At 40.0% G+C, this 15,464-nt stretch overlaps 1 protein-coding gene across 2 annotated transcripts in view; it reads left to right on the forward strand.

Moving 5' to 3' along the window:
* Positions 1 to 7,742: 7,742 nt before the first annotated feature.
* Positions 7,743 to 15,464, forward strand: part of RBMX2 (RNA binding motif protein X-linked 2) — a 36,496-nt gene continuing 28,774 nt past the window's right edge. For both annotated transcript variants that reach the window (XM_044682463.1, XM_044682462.1), the window contains exons 1-3: positions 7,743 to 7,817; positions 8,025 to 8,140; positions 11,031 to 11,082. In XM_044682463.1, the coding sequence (XP_044538398.1) occupies positions 7,813 to 7,817; positions 8,025 to 8,140; positions 11,031 to 11,082 (173 nt within the window). In that variant the 5' untranslated portion in view covers positions 7,743 to 7,812. The remainder of the gene's footprint in view (positions 7,818 to 8,024; positions 8,141 to 11,030; positions 11,083 to 15,464) is intronic.

Below are 15,464 nucleotides of genomic sequence, written 5' to 3' on the forward strand. Positions count from 1 at the left end.
TTTGATTGCATTGTTTTTTGTACAAAACCTTTTTAATTCGATATAATCATAGTCATTCATTTTACATTTTGTAATATTCTGTCTGTATTTTTTTATTGCCAGTCATGTATATTTGAATTTGCACAAAGTGAGATCCTACCATACTATCAACTGCCTAGTCTTGTTGATTCTATCTCCATATTACTTCTGACATACATCCTTTTCTTTGCATTTATAGCCTAGCCCCAAAGACTTCTTTCATCTGGACCAATGCAACATATCCTCATTGCGCTTTCTGAATTTTGTCAGACTTCTCTCCAATCCATCCTTTGTATAGCTGCAAAATTGATATTCCTTTAGTGCAGGCCTTAGTGTCTCACCCCCCCCCCCACCTTGCTCAAGAAACTTCAATGTCTCCCTATCAGCTCTAGGATAAAATATTAATACCTCTGTTTTGCATTTAGAGCTCTTCACATTCTGTCTCTAACCTGTCTTTTCAGGCTGATTAAACATTACTCTCAAGTTTTGTACTTTATGTTCCAGTGAAACTGGGTTATTGGACATTCTTTGTAAATGACATTCACTCTCCTGCCTCATTGCATTTTCAAAGTTTGTCCTTGTGCCTTGAATGCTCCTTTTCCTTACTTCTGCCTTTTAGAATTCAAAGTTCCTTTCCGGGCTTAGCTCAATGTCACCTCTTTCAGGATGTCTTTCCTGATTTCCCTACCCCCTAGCCCAATCACTCTGAATTTCTTTTGTATAGATCTTTTTTTTTTCAATTTTTTTAAACCCTCACCTTCTGTCTTGGAATCAATACTGTGTATTAGTTCCAAGGCAGAAGAGTGGTAAGGGCTAGGTAATAGGGGTAAAGTGAGTTGCCCAGGGTCACGCAGCTGGGAAGTGTCTGAGACCAGATTTGAACCTAGGACCTCCCATCTCTAGGTCTGACTCTCAATCCACTGAGTTACCCAGCTGCCTCCTCTTTTGTATAGGTCTTGTTTTGACTTGCTTGTGAGCCTGTTGTATTCTCCCAGTAGAATGTCAGCTCCCAGAGAGCAGGGACTCTTGTTTATGTATTTACATCCTGCCAGTGCCCATTAAAGAGTCTAGTGCTTGATAAATGTCTGTTGATTAATTGGACATGTTGGCTTTGATATGACAGCTGGATTTTCAGAGATAGATGTTCAACCAGTATTTGGAAATGAAATGAAAAAAGTTGTCTTTATTTTATTTTAATAACAAATTTCCACATAAGTTTTCCAAATTTATATGTCATGTTGTCTCTCTCACTTCTTCCCTTCCCCCTCCTGGAGTTGACAAGCAATTCAATCAAAACATTTTTCCATGTTATTCATTTTTTGTAAGCGAATAATCTTATAGAACCAAAATCCCAAATCACATACTCAAATCAACAAGTGATAAATCATATGTTTTCATCTGCATTTCTACTCCAACACTTCTTTCTCTGGAGAAGGATAGAATTCTTTTTCATAAGTCCATCAGAATTGTCCTGGATCTTTGTAGCTCTTAGTAGCAAAGTCTATCACATTTGATTGGTTAGTGTGTACAATGCTCTCCCGGTTCTGCTTATTTTGCTCTGCCTCGGTTCCTGCAGATCTTTCCAGCTTTTCCTGAAATCATCCAGTTCATAATTCATTACAGCAATAGCATTCTATTACCATCATATACCACAATTTGTTCAGCCATTCCCCAAAAGAGGGACAACTCTTTAGTTTCCAATTCTTTGCTACCACAAAAAGTGCAGCAATAAATATTTTTGTACATACAGATCCTTAGAAATGAAATTTTTGAGGAGACAAGTGGTTATGGGTTTGTGTGTGCTAGAAAGATTACTGGCAGTGTGTTGATGATAGGGGGTCAGAGAAATTGGGGAAAGATAAACTCAGTTTTGGACATGTTGAATTTCAGATTTTGGTGGAATATACAGGTGGAGACATCTAGCTGGCAATTGGAGATGTTGATCTGAAGCTCTGAAGAGAGATCAGGGCTGGAGACTTAGGTTTGGGAGTCATTTTCATAGAGGTGGTCAAAGCCCTAAAAGCTTTGGGAGAGGTAGAATCTCCCACAGAGAATATAGAGAGCATAGAACTTTTTTAAAAAGTTTTTTTAAACCCTCACCTTCCGTCTTGGAGCCAATACTGTGTATTGGCTCCAAGGCAGAAGAGTGGTAAAGGTAGGCAATGGGGGTCAAGTGACTTGCCCAGGGTCACACAGCTGCGAAGTGTCTGAGGCCAGATTTGAACCTAGGACCTCCTGTCTCTAGGCCTGACTCTCAATCCACTGAGCTACCCAGCTGCCCCCTAAAAAAGTTTTAAAAAATCTAATTTAATTTTTTACAAATCGAACTTATATATCTTTTTTTTAAAACCCTTGTACTTCGGTGTATTGTCTCATAGGTAGAAGATTGGTAAGGGTGGGCAATGGGGGTCAAGTGACTTGCCCAGGGTCACACAGCTGGGAAGTGGCTGAGGCCGGGTTTGAACCTAGGACCTCCTGTCTCTAGGCCTGACTCTCACTCCACTGAGCTACCCAGCTGCCCCCGAACTTATATATCTTTTTAAAAAATATTTTTCTATGTTTACATGATTCATTTTCTTTCCCTTCCCTCTTCCCTCCCATATCCAATAAGCATTTCCACTGGGTTATATAAATGTTATCACTTATACCCATTTCCATATTATTCACTTTTGCAATAGAGCAATCTTTCAGAACCAAAACCCCAAATCATATATCCATATAAACAAATGATAAGTCATATGTTTTTCTTCTGTGTTTCTACTCCCACAGTTCTTTCTCTCGATGTGGATAGTGTTCTTTCTCATAAATCCCTTGGGATTGTCTTGTAGTATCAAAGTCAATTACATTGGATCGTTCCACTGTGTTTCACTTTCTGTGTACAATGTTCTCTTGATTCTGTTCATTTCACTCTGCATCAGTTCCTGGAGGTTCTCCCAGTTCATATAGAACTCCTCCAGTTCATCATTCCTTACAGCACAATAGTATTCCATCACCATCATATACCACAGTTTGTTCAGCCATTCTCCAATACAAGGGCATCCCTTTCTTTTCCAATTTTTTACCACCACAAAGAGCACGGCTATAAATATTTTTGTACATACATTTTCCATTATTATCTCTTTAGGATACAAACCTAGTAGTGGTACTGCTGGATCAAAGGGTATCAGCATAGAACTTTGGGAAAACACTTTTGAAGGAGGGAGGAAGACAGATGAGTGCGGCTAGTTGTCATGCAAGGCAAGATCAGGGAGGACTGGAATTTAGAAAAAGCCACTTTATTCTTTCATTGGGAAGTCATTGAAATCTGTGAGAATAGTTTGAGTGGAGAGGTTAAAGTGAAAGCCAGAATGCAAGGAAAGAAGGGAAGGGCATAGATGACCTTTTTTGCTCAATTCAATGAGCAGTTATTTATTCATGAAACCCTTAATTTCTGTCTTAGTAACAACTAGACAACTGGGGTAAAGTGACTTGCCCAGGGTCACACAGCTAGGAAGTGACTGAGGTTAAATTCGAACCCAAGTCCTCCCGACTCTAGACCTGGCACTTTCTCAACTGTGCTAACTAGCTTCCCCTCAGTGAGCATTTTTGAATTTTCTTTGTGTAAGACATTGTGCTGAGGGCTGGAGATATAAAATCAGAAATGAAAATATCCTTTCCCTAATAAGTGAACATCCTACTTGTTACATGGTCATTTAAAGCAAGTTTAAAACATGTTACATGATCATTTTTTAAAAAGGAGAGATCTCTAACACCAGGGGAAATAAAGAAAGGCTTCTGGTAGAAGGTTGCACAAGAGCTGAACCTTAAAGGAAGCTCGGGATTTTTCAAAATTGTAGATTAAACGATTTTGGGAAGTTTGAAGTAGATGGCAAATATAAATGAAGGCAGTGTGGTGTGGTAGAAAAAGCATTGCATTGGATGGACCTTAGGGGTCCTGGGTTCTAGTCCTAATTTTGCTTGCCACCAACTTGCTACAAGTCCTTTCCCCTCTCTGGGCCTCAGTCACTTCTTCCCTACAATGAGGAGGTGAGACTCCTGACATTCTCTGGTCAATTTATTTTAGGAAGGGGACACTCGAGCATGTTTTTGGCAGAGGGAATGGGGCCATTTGGAAGGGGGTGGTTAGAGATAGAGAGAGAAAATAAGCATGCAAGTTGAAGTGCCAAAGTGTTAATTTCTGATTAGAAGTGTGAATTTCTAGTTGAGGGATTTGGAAATGTGAAGGGATATTTATATCTTCAGTTCAGTTAATGAACAAGCATTTATTATATGCCTGCTATATGCATGCATAGTGTTAGGTGCTGGGGATTTGGACAAAAGTGTTTTTTTCTTCCTGAACTTAAAAAGCTTATATTCTTTTGTTAAAATAGATTTTTATTACTCTCTTTTATTATTTATTTTAAAATCCTCACCTTCCATCTTAGAATCAATATTGTGTATCGGCTCCAAGGCAGAAGATTGGTAAGGGCTAGGCAATGGGGGTCAAGTGACTTGCCCAGGGTCACACAGCTGGGAAGTGCCTGAGGTCAAATTTGAACCTAGGACCTCCCATTTCTAGGCCTGGCTCTTATTCCACTGAGCCATCCAGCTGCCCCCTACTTTCTTTTATTTTTACATCATTCCATTCAGTGCTCTACAACGCATGGACTCTTCCTTCTGCATACAAGCAGGTCGACATGTTTTTTCATCTCTTTTCTTTGGGGCCTAGTGTGTTCTTTATAATTTTAAAACATTGTTTCTATTATTTGATGGAAGGTATTCTCTGTTTACTGCATTACTGTCATTGTAGACATCATTTTTCTGACTTGGCTTCTTTAAATTCAGATTACATTTTTTACCACTTTGTTTCTTTTCAGATTTCTTTGTATTCATTGCTCGTGACTTCTTGTAGCTCAGTAATATTTCATTACATTTATGTAATGGCATGCTTTAGCCATTTCCCAATTGATGGGCATCCTCTTTGTTTCTAGTTCTTTGCTATCACAAAAAGGTATTGTTATAAATATTTTGGTGTATGAATTGAGCCCCTTCCTTCCTTCCTTTCTTCCTTCCTTCCTTCCTGAATGGAAACTTTGAGTCAAAGGGTGCAGATATTTTATTCACTTTACTTTGAAATTCCAAATCTCTTTCCAGAATAGTTGTTGTGGTTTATAGCTTCACTAACAAGGTATCAGTGTTCCTGACTTTCCATAAATCTCTACAACATTGACTATTCCTCTCTTTTGTCATCTTTGTTAATTTGATGAGAGCGAAGTGAACCCTTAAGATTGTTTTGATTTTCATTTCTCTTATTTATGATCTGCCTCTTTTCTAGTAGTTTCATGCTATTATTTTATATTTTTGTCATATATCCATTTTGAATTTATTTTGGAATATGACATATGAGGATGTGTGTTGCTGTTGTTTTTTGCCCATGTAGATTATGCATATCACATGTATCTGTATAGATGTGGCTTACAGGGAGGCAAGAATAGACATGTCTACTAGCCTCTTCTCACTTTATCCTTTTCCCTGGGAGTCTTTAATTCCTATCAGGAGGGAGGTGGTTGGCATCTGCTTTCCTCGAGGAGTGGGAATACTGGGCTAGAATTATATCTATCTGTTTCTTTAAATATTATTAATCCAGGCAAAACCATTTTTAGGTTTAAGCTAAACTCCTGAATGCTGTTCCTTAATGGAGGAGGATCCCAAGCTTTATAGTCAATGTTTGACTCTCTTCCTACCAGATTCTAGTTCTAAAATGAACACACATAGCAAATAAACTCATTTATCCAAGTTAAGAGCAAAACAAAGATCAGAGAAAACATACATAGGAGAAATATAGCAGACAACACAAATTAAATGAGTTCTCCCTTTGGGAGGTAGATAACTCAGTTCAGCCAAGAGGGAAATTCCCAGATCTTGCACAAGGGGCAATTCCCCAAATTTTCTAGAACAGCTAACTAGGGATAGGGACCTGATTGGGTTGGCCAGCTTCTCAATGTGCCACTTCCTCCCAGGCTTTCTTTCCCTGCAGCAACCTGAAAAAAAGGTTGGAGTTGTTTATCTTTTCTGTACAAGTTGGAAGCCAGAAGTCTTTTGAGCCAAGGGTTTGCAGATATAAGATATTAGTCTAAGGCTAATTTCTGCCAAACTGCTTTCCAGCTGTCATGGCAGTTCTGATCAAAAAGGGAGTTCTTTCCTAGATAATTTACGTTTCTAGGTTTGTAGCTTTCATTCCAACAGGGTAGGCAACACAGACATCCAAGGTGATGGGAAGGAAGGAGGCAATACCAACTCAGGAGATCAGGAAAGGCTGCATCTAGCAGATGACTCTGAATGGTGCTCAGAGTCCGGAAGGGAGGAAAAAAAAAACGGGAAGGGAATTGACATAGTAGGGTCAGCTTTCTAAATAACAATTGCATTGGGAAGTACTTTGTATCCATTATCTAATCTGAATATTGCAATAGACTGTGAGGCAAGTGCTATCATCACCCCTATTTTACCAATGGGGAAACTGAGTTTCAGGAAGGTTATCTCATGGTCACACAGGGAGTATCAGAAGCAGTACTTGAACCCAGGTCTTCCAGACTCCAGATAGAGAGATATTTGGAGCTTAGGGGATGCCAGCGATGCAGAGCAGCCTTTGATACCATTTCTGACTTGTGTTTCACCACCTTAAATTTGATATATCAGTTTTTTCATTTATTAGTCATCATCAGTTTAGGCTTGGAAAAGATCTCAGGGTCATTTAGTCCAGTTCCTTCCTTCCTGCAACCCTTTCCTTTGGTTTTAGAATCCATACTGAATATGGTTCCAAGGCAGAAGAGTGGTAAGGTCTAGGCAATGGGAGTTAAGTGACTTGCCCAGGATCACACAGCCAGGAAGTGTCTGAGGTCATATTTGAACCCAGGACCTCTTATCTCCAGGCCTGTCTCTCTAGCCACAGACCCTCAATTCCTTCATTTCACAGATGAGTAAACTGAGGCCCAAGGAGGGGAATGGATTTGTCTAAAGCCACAAAGGTAATTAGTGGAAAAATCAGGATTAGAATCCTGACCAGTATTTTTTTCCATTAAAATTTTTTTCATTAAAGTTGTTTTCCTATTACCAAAATACCACTGTTTTCACTCTCTCTCTCTCTCTCTCTCTCTGAATTTTTTGACCATGTGAAGAATATGCTCTAGTGGTACAGTGGCAAGAGAATGGGGGGTAGGGGGAAGGAGGGGTGCGTGTGTGTGTGGGGGTGGGGTGGAGAAAGAGGAAGAGAAGATAAATAAAAAGCTTATTTACCCTCCTCACTCCCCAACCAGTTTCAACTATGGCTGTCACAGGACTTAAGTAAGTACCTCTGTTACCTAGATAAGTAGACATACTCGCACCCAAAATCTAACAGGAGAAACTCAAATCACTTCCGTGATCTAAGTCAGTTTCGAAAAGGAAAGCATCTCTTATGGTCACTTTTGGCATCTATACACGTGCTAGTAGCATTGTTTCTTTCTTCCTTCCCTCCCTCCCTGCTTTCCTTCTTTCTCTCCATTCCTTTCCCATATCTTTTCCTTTCCTCTCTTTCCCACCTCTTTCCTTCCTTCCTCAGCTCCATGGCCATCAGCCTTCAGTTCTAGACTAAGAACCTAAGGTTTCATTTCAAGGTTCCATTTACACGTACAGGTTTATTGCGTACCCTGGCGTAAGCCCCGCCCCTCTTTGTGTCTCGACCTTCTGACGCGCATGCGTAGACTGCAATTTCTCTGTGCTGCGCAGACGCGGCGTTCTAGGCAACCCGGAAAGAAGACGTTTGGGTAGTTCCTCAAGATGAAGTAGGAAACTTAAAATTTGCTGGGGTTGAGGGAGCCTGGGGCTTACGGGGCGTTGGGCTGGTGGGTGGGGGTAGGGCTGCTCAAATGCCGCAGGGCCAGAGCGCCGCTCGGTGCAGGGAGACCTGGCGCGGGGCCTTGGGTCTTTGCCTCCGGCAGCGGCGTGGTCCCCCCTCCCCCATCTCCTCTCTGCTCTTCTCTCCCCCACAGTGCCTTGACCAAGGTGAAGCTCATCAATGAGCTCAATGAACGCGAGGTGGAGCTCGGAGTGGCGGAGAAGGTGTCCTGGCACGCCGAGTACAAGGACAGCGCCTGGATCTTCCTTGGTGAGGTCGCGTTCCCCCTTCCCTCCCTTCCTTCCTCCCTCTGGAGCTCTCCCCCTCAGTCAGCCGTATCCTATCCGTAGGGCCACCCTTCTCTTCAGTTCAGTAAACTTAAGCTCTCTAAGCTCGTGCTACGTGCCAGCCCCCCTAGCGCAGTAGGCGAGCTGAGCAACGCCCCCCTGCTGGGCGGGACGGCAAAGGATTCCCAGTGGCCTCTTGATGTTCCTTGTCCCTTCCCCCACAGTCACCAGCAGTGCCAGGTTTAGCATTTGCCTTTCCTAAAGGAAGAGATAGCAATAGCGGGTCAGAGAAGGTACAGGAAGATTCAGTACTCTGACCCGCAAGCAGTGCCAACCTTGGGAACCTCCCCTCCACCTCCCTGCCAGTTCTCGTTTAAGTTAAATAGGGGTGCCATCGGTAGAAGCTGGTACCTTGACAGTAATAGGGTAGCTTGGATGAGGCTCCCAACCGAGACGTCATCCTCCTCAGCACTCACACTCTTCCCCCACCTACAATGGGTTACAAAGTTCTTTCCATTCTACATTCTGTTAACATCTCTTCTGAACGTTCTTCTTTCTCCGGACAGTTCTAGCGTTCGGGTGCAGGCGCTCATCTCCTCGTACCCGGACTTTTTGATAATCTGCTGGTTGGTCTTTTGTCTTAAGTTTATCCTCTTCCTCCATTCAGCTTTTAGAGTGAATTTCCCAAAGCCCAGGTCTGACAGTGACACTCTGCTTTTTAATAAACTCCTTATCTTCTCAAACTTTTCCTAATACTGTAGAGAGGGCACTGCCATCTTCAAAGTCCCTGCGGTTTGAAGCCCAGGTGTCATTCTTCACTCCTCACTATCTTTCATTGCTTACTCTGCCCCCCCCATCCAATCTGTTACTAATATCTCTTCAATATATCCCCATCTCTCTGGGTTTGCTACTGCCCTGGTACATACATTCACCTTGGGCCTGGACTGTTAAAATATTCTGCTGGTGGATCTGCCTGCCCCAAGCCTTTACCTTCCATTCAGCTAAGTTAATTTTCCCAAAGTGAAGGTCCAACTATATCACCCCAACACTCAAACTCCAGTGGCTCCCTTTTACCTCCAGAATCAAATATAAACCTCACTATTTGATGTTCAAAACCTTTTCTAACTTGACCCCTCCTGCCTTTCCATTCTTCTGCTTTACTCACTCTTATATACTGTGCAGTCTAGTGACACTGACCTGGCTGTTCCTTATGCGAGACAACTCCATCTCCCCATCCAGACATTTTCACTGACTCTTCCCCCATGGCTGGAACTGGGGCCTCCTAGTTTCCCTGGCCTCTTTCAACTTGCAGCTAAAATCCCAACTTTTACAAGAATCCTTTCCCTGTCCCCATTAACATTAGTGCCTCCCCATTCTCCAGTTTATCTAGTATACGACTTGTTTGGATGTAGTTGTTTGTGGTCTCCCCCTTAAGCTGTGAACTTCTGAGAGTAGGGGACACTTTTGGCCTTTCTTTGCATGCTTAGTGCTTTACACAGGATTTGGCGCATAGTAGGCACTTAATGAGTGGTTTTAGGCAGACCGACTATGTATATGCCCTTGGACAAACCTCTCCCTTGTCTGGACCACCGTTTTCTCATCTACAAAATTAGGAGGTTGAATTATATGACCTGAAGCCCTTTTTTGCCTTTAAATCAGTGATATTTTGAGGGCCAGGGAGGAGAAAAATTTTGCCCAATATCACACAGCAAGTTAGTGACAAATCTGGGATTCCAATTCAAGTGTTCTTACTCCAGATTCACCACACATTTTTTTACCTTTCAAAAGTACCTTCTGGAGAAAAACATATGACTTATCACTTGTTTATATGGGTATCCGATTTGGGATTTTGGTTTTAAAAGATGACTCTTTTACAAAAGCGAATAATATGGAAATAGGTTGTGAGTGATAATACATGTAATAACCCAGTGGAATTGCTTGTCAGCTCTGGGAGCGGGGAGGGAAAGAAAATGAATCCTGCAAACATGGAAAAATAAATTTAGAAATAAAAAAATAGAGAAAAAGTTTCTTCTGGCACCTATCAATTTATCTATTCAGAGGCAGAACATTCTCTCTCTTTGAAAATAAACCTTACCTTCCATTTTAGACTCATTACTGTGAATTGGTTCTAAGGCTGAAGAGTGGTGAGGAGTTGGGAATGGTGGTTAAATGACTTGCACAGGGTCACACCTTTAGAAAGATTGGAGGGAGGGAAGGAGAGAGGGAGAGGGAGAGAGAAAGAGAATACTATGAGAAAAAATGAAATAATTAAAAATAATAGAGTATATGGAGAGAGACAGTGTGATGCAATAGATAGAATAGATAGTGCTTGGTTTGGATTCCGGAAGGTCAATCCCACATTTAATGTTTAGTAGCTATTAAATCTTGAGCAGATCATGTCACCTCCATGTGTCTCTCAGCTCTCTAGGACTTATGTACCAAGTCACTGGTTGCTATGATCTGCCTTGGTAGAGGAAACTCCCATATTTATACACCTTATTTGTGTGTAATATAGTGAAAAGAACACTAGGTTTGGAATTAGAAGATTTGGATAAAAATCTCAGCTCTGTCACCTAATAAATATTTGACCCTAGCTAAGTTTTCCTATCTGGCTCTCAGTTTCCCCATCTGTAATACTGGCATGCTAAGACTTGTTTTGCTGAAGTCTGAGAGGAGTTGTAGGGAAAATACTTTGTGACCTGAAAAGTGCTATATAAATCAAAATGAACAACAAATATATTGTGAGTGGGTTAAAAAGTCTACAGGTATAAGTAGATTGCTTCCAACTTAGGTTTATTCTCAACAATAGATATACATCCGTCTTATTGGAGTACTGAGTGATGGCTAATGATCCCTGTTATCTTTTTTCCTAGGAGGGCTCCCTTATGAATTGACTGAAGGAGATATCATCTGTGTGTTTTCACAGTGAGTTCCATTTCAATTTCTGGTATAATAATGAAACCTCACTATTTTGTGTCTGCTAATTATGCAAAGATGAGAGGCAACATGGTGTGGCGGAAACATTTGGAAGTGGGTTTGTTGTCAGGAGACGTAGGTCCTAGTTCCAAGGTTGCCAGTAATTCCCCATCTGAGTTTGAATGAGTAAGTTTCCATCTTTGGGACTCAGTTTCCCCTTATGTAAAACAAGGGAGTTGGACTGGGTTGTTTTTTTTTCTTTTCTTTTTTTTTTAACCCTTAACTTATGTGTATTGGCTCCCAGGTGGAAGAGTGGTAAGGGCGGGCAACGGGGGTCAAGTGACTTGCCCAGGGTCACATAGTTGGGAAGTGTATGAGGCTGTATCTGAACCTAGGACCTCCTGTCTCTAGGCCTGACTCTCAATCCACTGAGCCACCCAGCTGCCTCATGGACTGGGTTGTTTTTAAGCCCTCCTTCAGCTCTAACATTGGGTGAGCTTAGTAATTATAGAATTCATTCATTCAGCAAGTATTTAATTTTTAACTTTGTGCCAGGCTCTGTGCTATGTGCTGGATACAGAGAGCAGTCTATGAGCATTGATTAAATGTTTGCTCCTCCCCCCAGACCAAGTGCTAGACATACAAAAGAAGGTAGAAACAGTCCCTTACATCAAAGAGCTCATATGCTGTTGGGAGAGACAGCAGACAAATAAATAAATTCATAGGAGATATATACAGTATGAATAGAAGGTGATCTGGGTGGAATTAGCTGTTTAGTATAGCACCTTGGAATTGAATCTTAGTCTTTTGTGTGCTTTGGTACATAGGTTGATCCCCAGATATTTTATGCATTTTGTTGTTATTTGGAATGACATTTCTTTTTCTGTTTTTGCTTTTTGAATTTTGTTATTATATAGAAATGCTATTGATTTTTATTTTGTAGTCTGCTGCTTTCCTGAAACCATTGTAGTATATATGTTGATTCACTAGGATTTTCCAAGTAAGCCATCATATTATCAGCAAATAAGCATAGCCAGATCTCTTTTTTAACCAATCTTCAAACCTTTAATTTTTTTTCTTGTCTTATCACTATTGCTGTTATTTCCACAACTATATCAGTGTGGAAAACAGGCATTCTTGCTTCATTCCTATATTTATTGGGAAAGGCTCTCGTATATATCTCCATTGCAGAAGATACTTGCTTTTGGCTTTAGACAAGTACTTTTTATGATATTAAAAAAATGTCTTCAACCTATGCAGCTATACTTTTGTCAAAGGCTTTTTCTGTATCTGTTGAGATGATTATGCAGTTTTGGATATTTTGGTTAACATGTTGATTTGTTTTCCTAATGTTTCCTAACATCCTTACATTCCTCATATAAATCCCACTTGGTCAAAAGGAATGATTTCTTAGATTGCTCTAGTCTGGCAGGATTTTGTTCAAAAATTTTGAATCGGTATCCATTGATGATATTGACCTATAGTTTTCCATCTGTGTTTTATCTTTCCCTGGCTTAGGTATGAGGTCTCTATTTGTCTCAGAAAAAGATTCTGGTTGTGCTTTCTTTCTCAATTTTTAAGAATTGTCTTTTGAAATTTTGTTAGAATTCTCCTGTGAATCCTTCAGGACTGGGAGTTTTTTCTTTCATAGTTCCTTTATAGTTCAATCTGTTCCTTTTCTTATATTGGGTTATTTAAGATCCCCATCTGGTCTTTTGACACTTTTGGATATTTTCTGTTTTTTAAAGTATTCTTCTATTTTGTGTTCTTAGTTTTGTTAACATGTAGCTGTATAATATTTTCTGAGTATTCTTTTTGTTTCTTTTGGTTTTGCTATAGTTTCACCTTCTTTGCTCTTTTACTGATTTGGTTTTCCTCCTTTTTAATCATATTAGATAAAAGTTTATGAGTTTTATTAGTCTTTTCAAAGAACCAGCTTTTGGTTTTATCATTTCTGTGATTTTTTTTTGGTTCCAGTTTATCTCTTTCTCCTCTAATTTTTAATATCTCCTCTTTTGTGCTTATTTTAGGTTTGTTTACTTGTTGGCTTTTTAATTTTTTAAAATGTATGTTCAGTTTATTGATTCTCTTTTTTTATTTTGTTAATATATATTTATGGGAATATGATTTTCCCCCTGAAGAGTGCTTTAGCTGCATCCCAGAAATTTTGGTATGTTGTTACATCATTATTTTATTCTTTGACTCACTCATTTCATTGTGGAAGTCTGCATTTGGATCTCCTTCTTTTGCTTGTGGTCCCTGAACCAGTGATGGGTTTTTTTTTTCAAACCTTTACCTTCCGTTTTGGAGTCAATATTATGTATTGGTTCCAAGGCAGAAGAGTGGTAAGGGCTTGGCAATGGGGGTTAAGTGACCTGCCCAGGGTCACACAGCTAGGAAGTGTCTGAGGCCAGATTTGAACCTAGGACCTCTCGTCTCTAGGTCTGGCTCTCTATCCACTGATCTATCCAGCTGCCTCCCTCAGTGATAGTTTTTTATTGTATTATAGTCTATAAAAGATGTAGTAACTATTTCTTTCTTTTTACATTGTCTTTGTCACATATTTGTACTTTGATACTTGGTTAATTTTTGCAAAAGTTTCATGTGGTGCTGAGAAGTCTATATTCTTTTGCAGTTGTCAGGTTTTGTGTAGAATGCCTGAGGCTTGCCTGTTTACCTCCTCCTGACTTCCTTCCACCTTTATCTCTGTCCTTTTAGAAAGGGCTCTGTTACTCTATTTGCTGTTATTCTGTTGCTGTATCTGACATTCATTCACTCCACATGTATTTCTGTTGTTTAGGGTGTTCAAGAAACAAATAATCTTTTTGAGTCTGGTTTTCTTTTTAAGAATGTTTCAAGTACCTCTTTGTTATTGAATATCTCATTTCTTTCCATTTATAGTTAATCTCAGATTTGCTTAGTAGGTCAGCAATGCTATCTCCTGAGCTTCATTGCTCTTTGGAATATGCATTTCCATTCTCTCCTGAATTTAATGTTGGGTGTCAAATAGTCTTATTTTCCAATATTTTTCCCTTTTATATTTTGAAGGTTTTTTTTTTTATTACATGCAGAACTTGTTTCTGAATTGAATTTTTAAAGTTAACTGTTGTGTGTCTTAGAGTTTATAGCCTTAGTTTTTTTTCAAGAGGTGATCTTAAGAATTCTTTCAATTGGTGTTTTATTTTCTGTGTTCAAACATTCTGAGTAGTTCTCCTGTTTTATTTCTTGCATTATGATGTTCAAATTTTTTATCTTGTCATTTTCTCCTAGGAGACCCGTGTTCTTTCTTTAGGTTATCTCTAATCATCCTGTCTTTGGGATTTGCATTTTGCTTTCACCGTGGTCATATTTTCTTTTCTTTTTTTTTTTAAACCCTTAACTTCTGTGTATTGGCTCCTTGGTGGAAGAGTGGTAAGGGTGGGCGATGGGGGTCAAGTGACTTGCCCAGGGTCACATAACTGGGAAGTGTCTGAGACTGGATTTGAACCTAGGACCTCCCGTCTCTAGGCCTGGCTCTCAATCCACTGAGCTACCCAGTTCCCCCCCATATTTTCTTTTAATGTTGCTTTTTTCCCTTCTCTTCTCCTAGATTGTCCTTCATTTCTCTCTATATTATTCTCAGTCTATTGTTCCCTCTTTTGTTTCTTTGGTGAGATGTCACCTCAGATTCTATTTTTCTCTTCTGCCCATTTTGTTTTGTAGGCTATAAATTCTGCTTTCACAATTCTCATTTCAGCTTTAAACCATTTAGGAACAGCATGGTGTGGTTCCATGCTTTCCTCAGATTCCATAGGGTCATTCGTAATACTTGTATCAAGTATTGGATAATTTTTGTTTGTTTTATAGCATTTATTCATACATGCCTGAACTTTTAACTAGTTCAGGAGGCCGTATTTCCTTTGGCCTTTATTGTTTTGATTTATCTGCTTATTTTCAAATTTTTTTCTGTTTTCTTCTTTCTGAGATCTTTGGTAATTTCATTCTTTCCCTCCCTCTTATTTTCTCTTATCGTACATTCTCTGACTCACTCCCCTCTGGTGATGATTTTCTTGGAGATTGGGTCTCAAAGTATCTCAGCCTTCTCCTAAATTGGGCAATTCACATTTCACCAACTAGGCCTCTGTCTCAAATGACCTTTGTATGGACAGAACTGACTCCAGTTGGATGCTGGGCTCTTTCCCTCAGACTTAGTGGAGTACTGTATTCCTCTCCCCTTCCCAATGTCCTGCAGTGTCTTTTCTCACTCCCTCTGTTACTGAGGTCTTTCATCTGGCACAGGCATTTCAGAGAGCTCCATCACTGGTGCTATAGGAGTAATGTCTATATTTTGGATCTCCAAGGCTCTGGGAAGAAGAGTTTGGGGGATGTGGAGTTGAAGTCTGTTTTAGTTC

The sequence above is a fragment of the Gracilinanus agilis genome, chromosome X (genome assembly GCF_016433145.1).
Source record: "Gracilinanus agilis isolate LMUSP501 chromosome X, AgileGrace, whole genome shotgun sequence".
In the NCBI taxonomy this organism is placed as follows: domain Eukaryota; kingdom Metazoa; phylum Chordata; class Mammalia; order Didelphimorphia; family Didelphidae; genus Gracilinanus; species Gracilinanus agilis.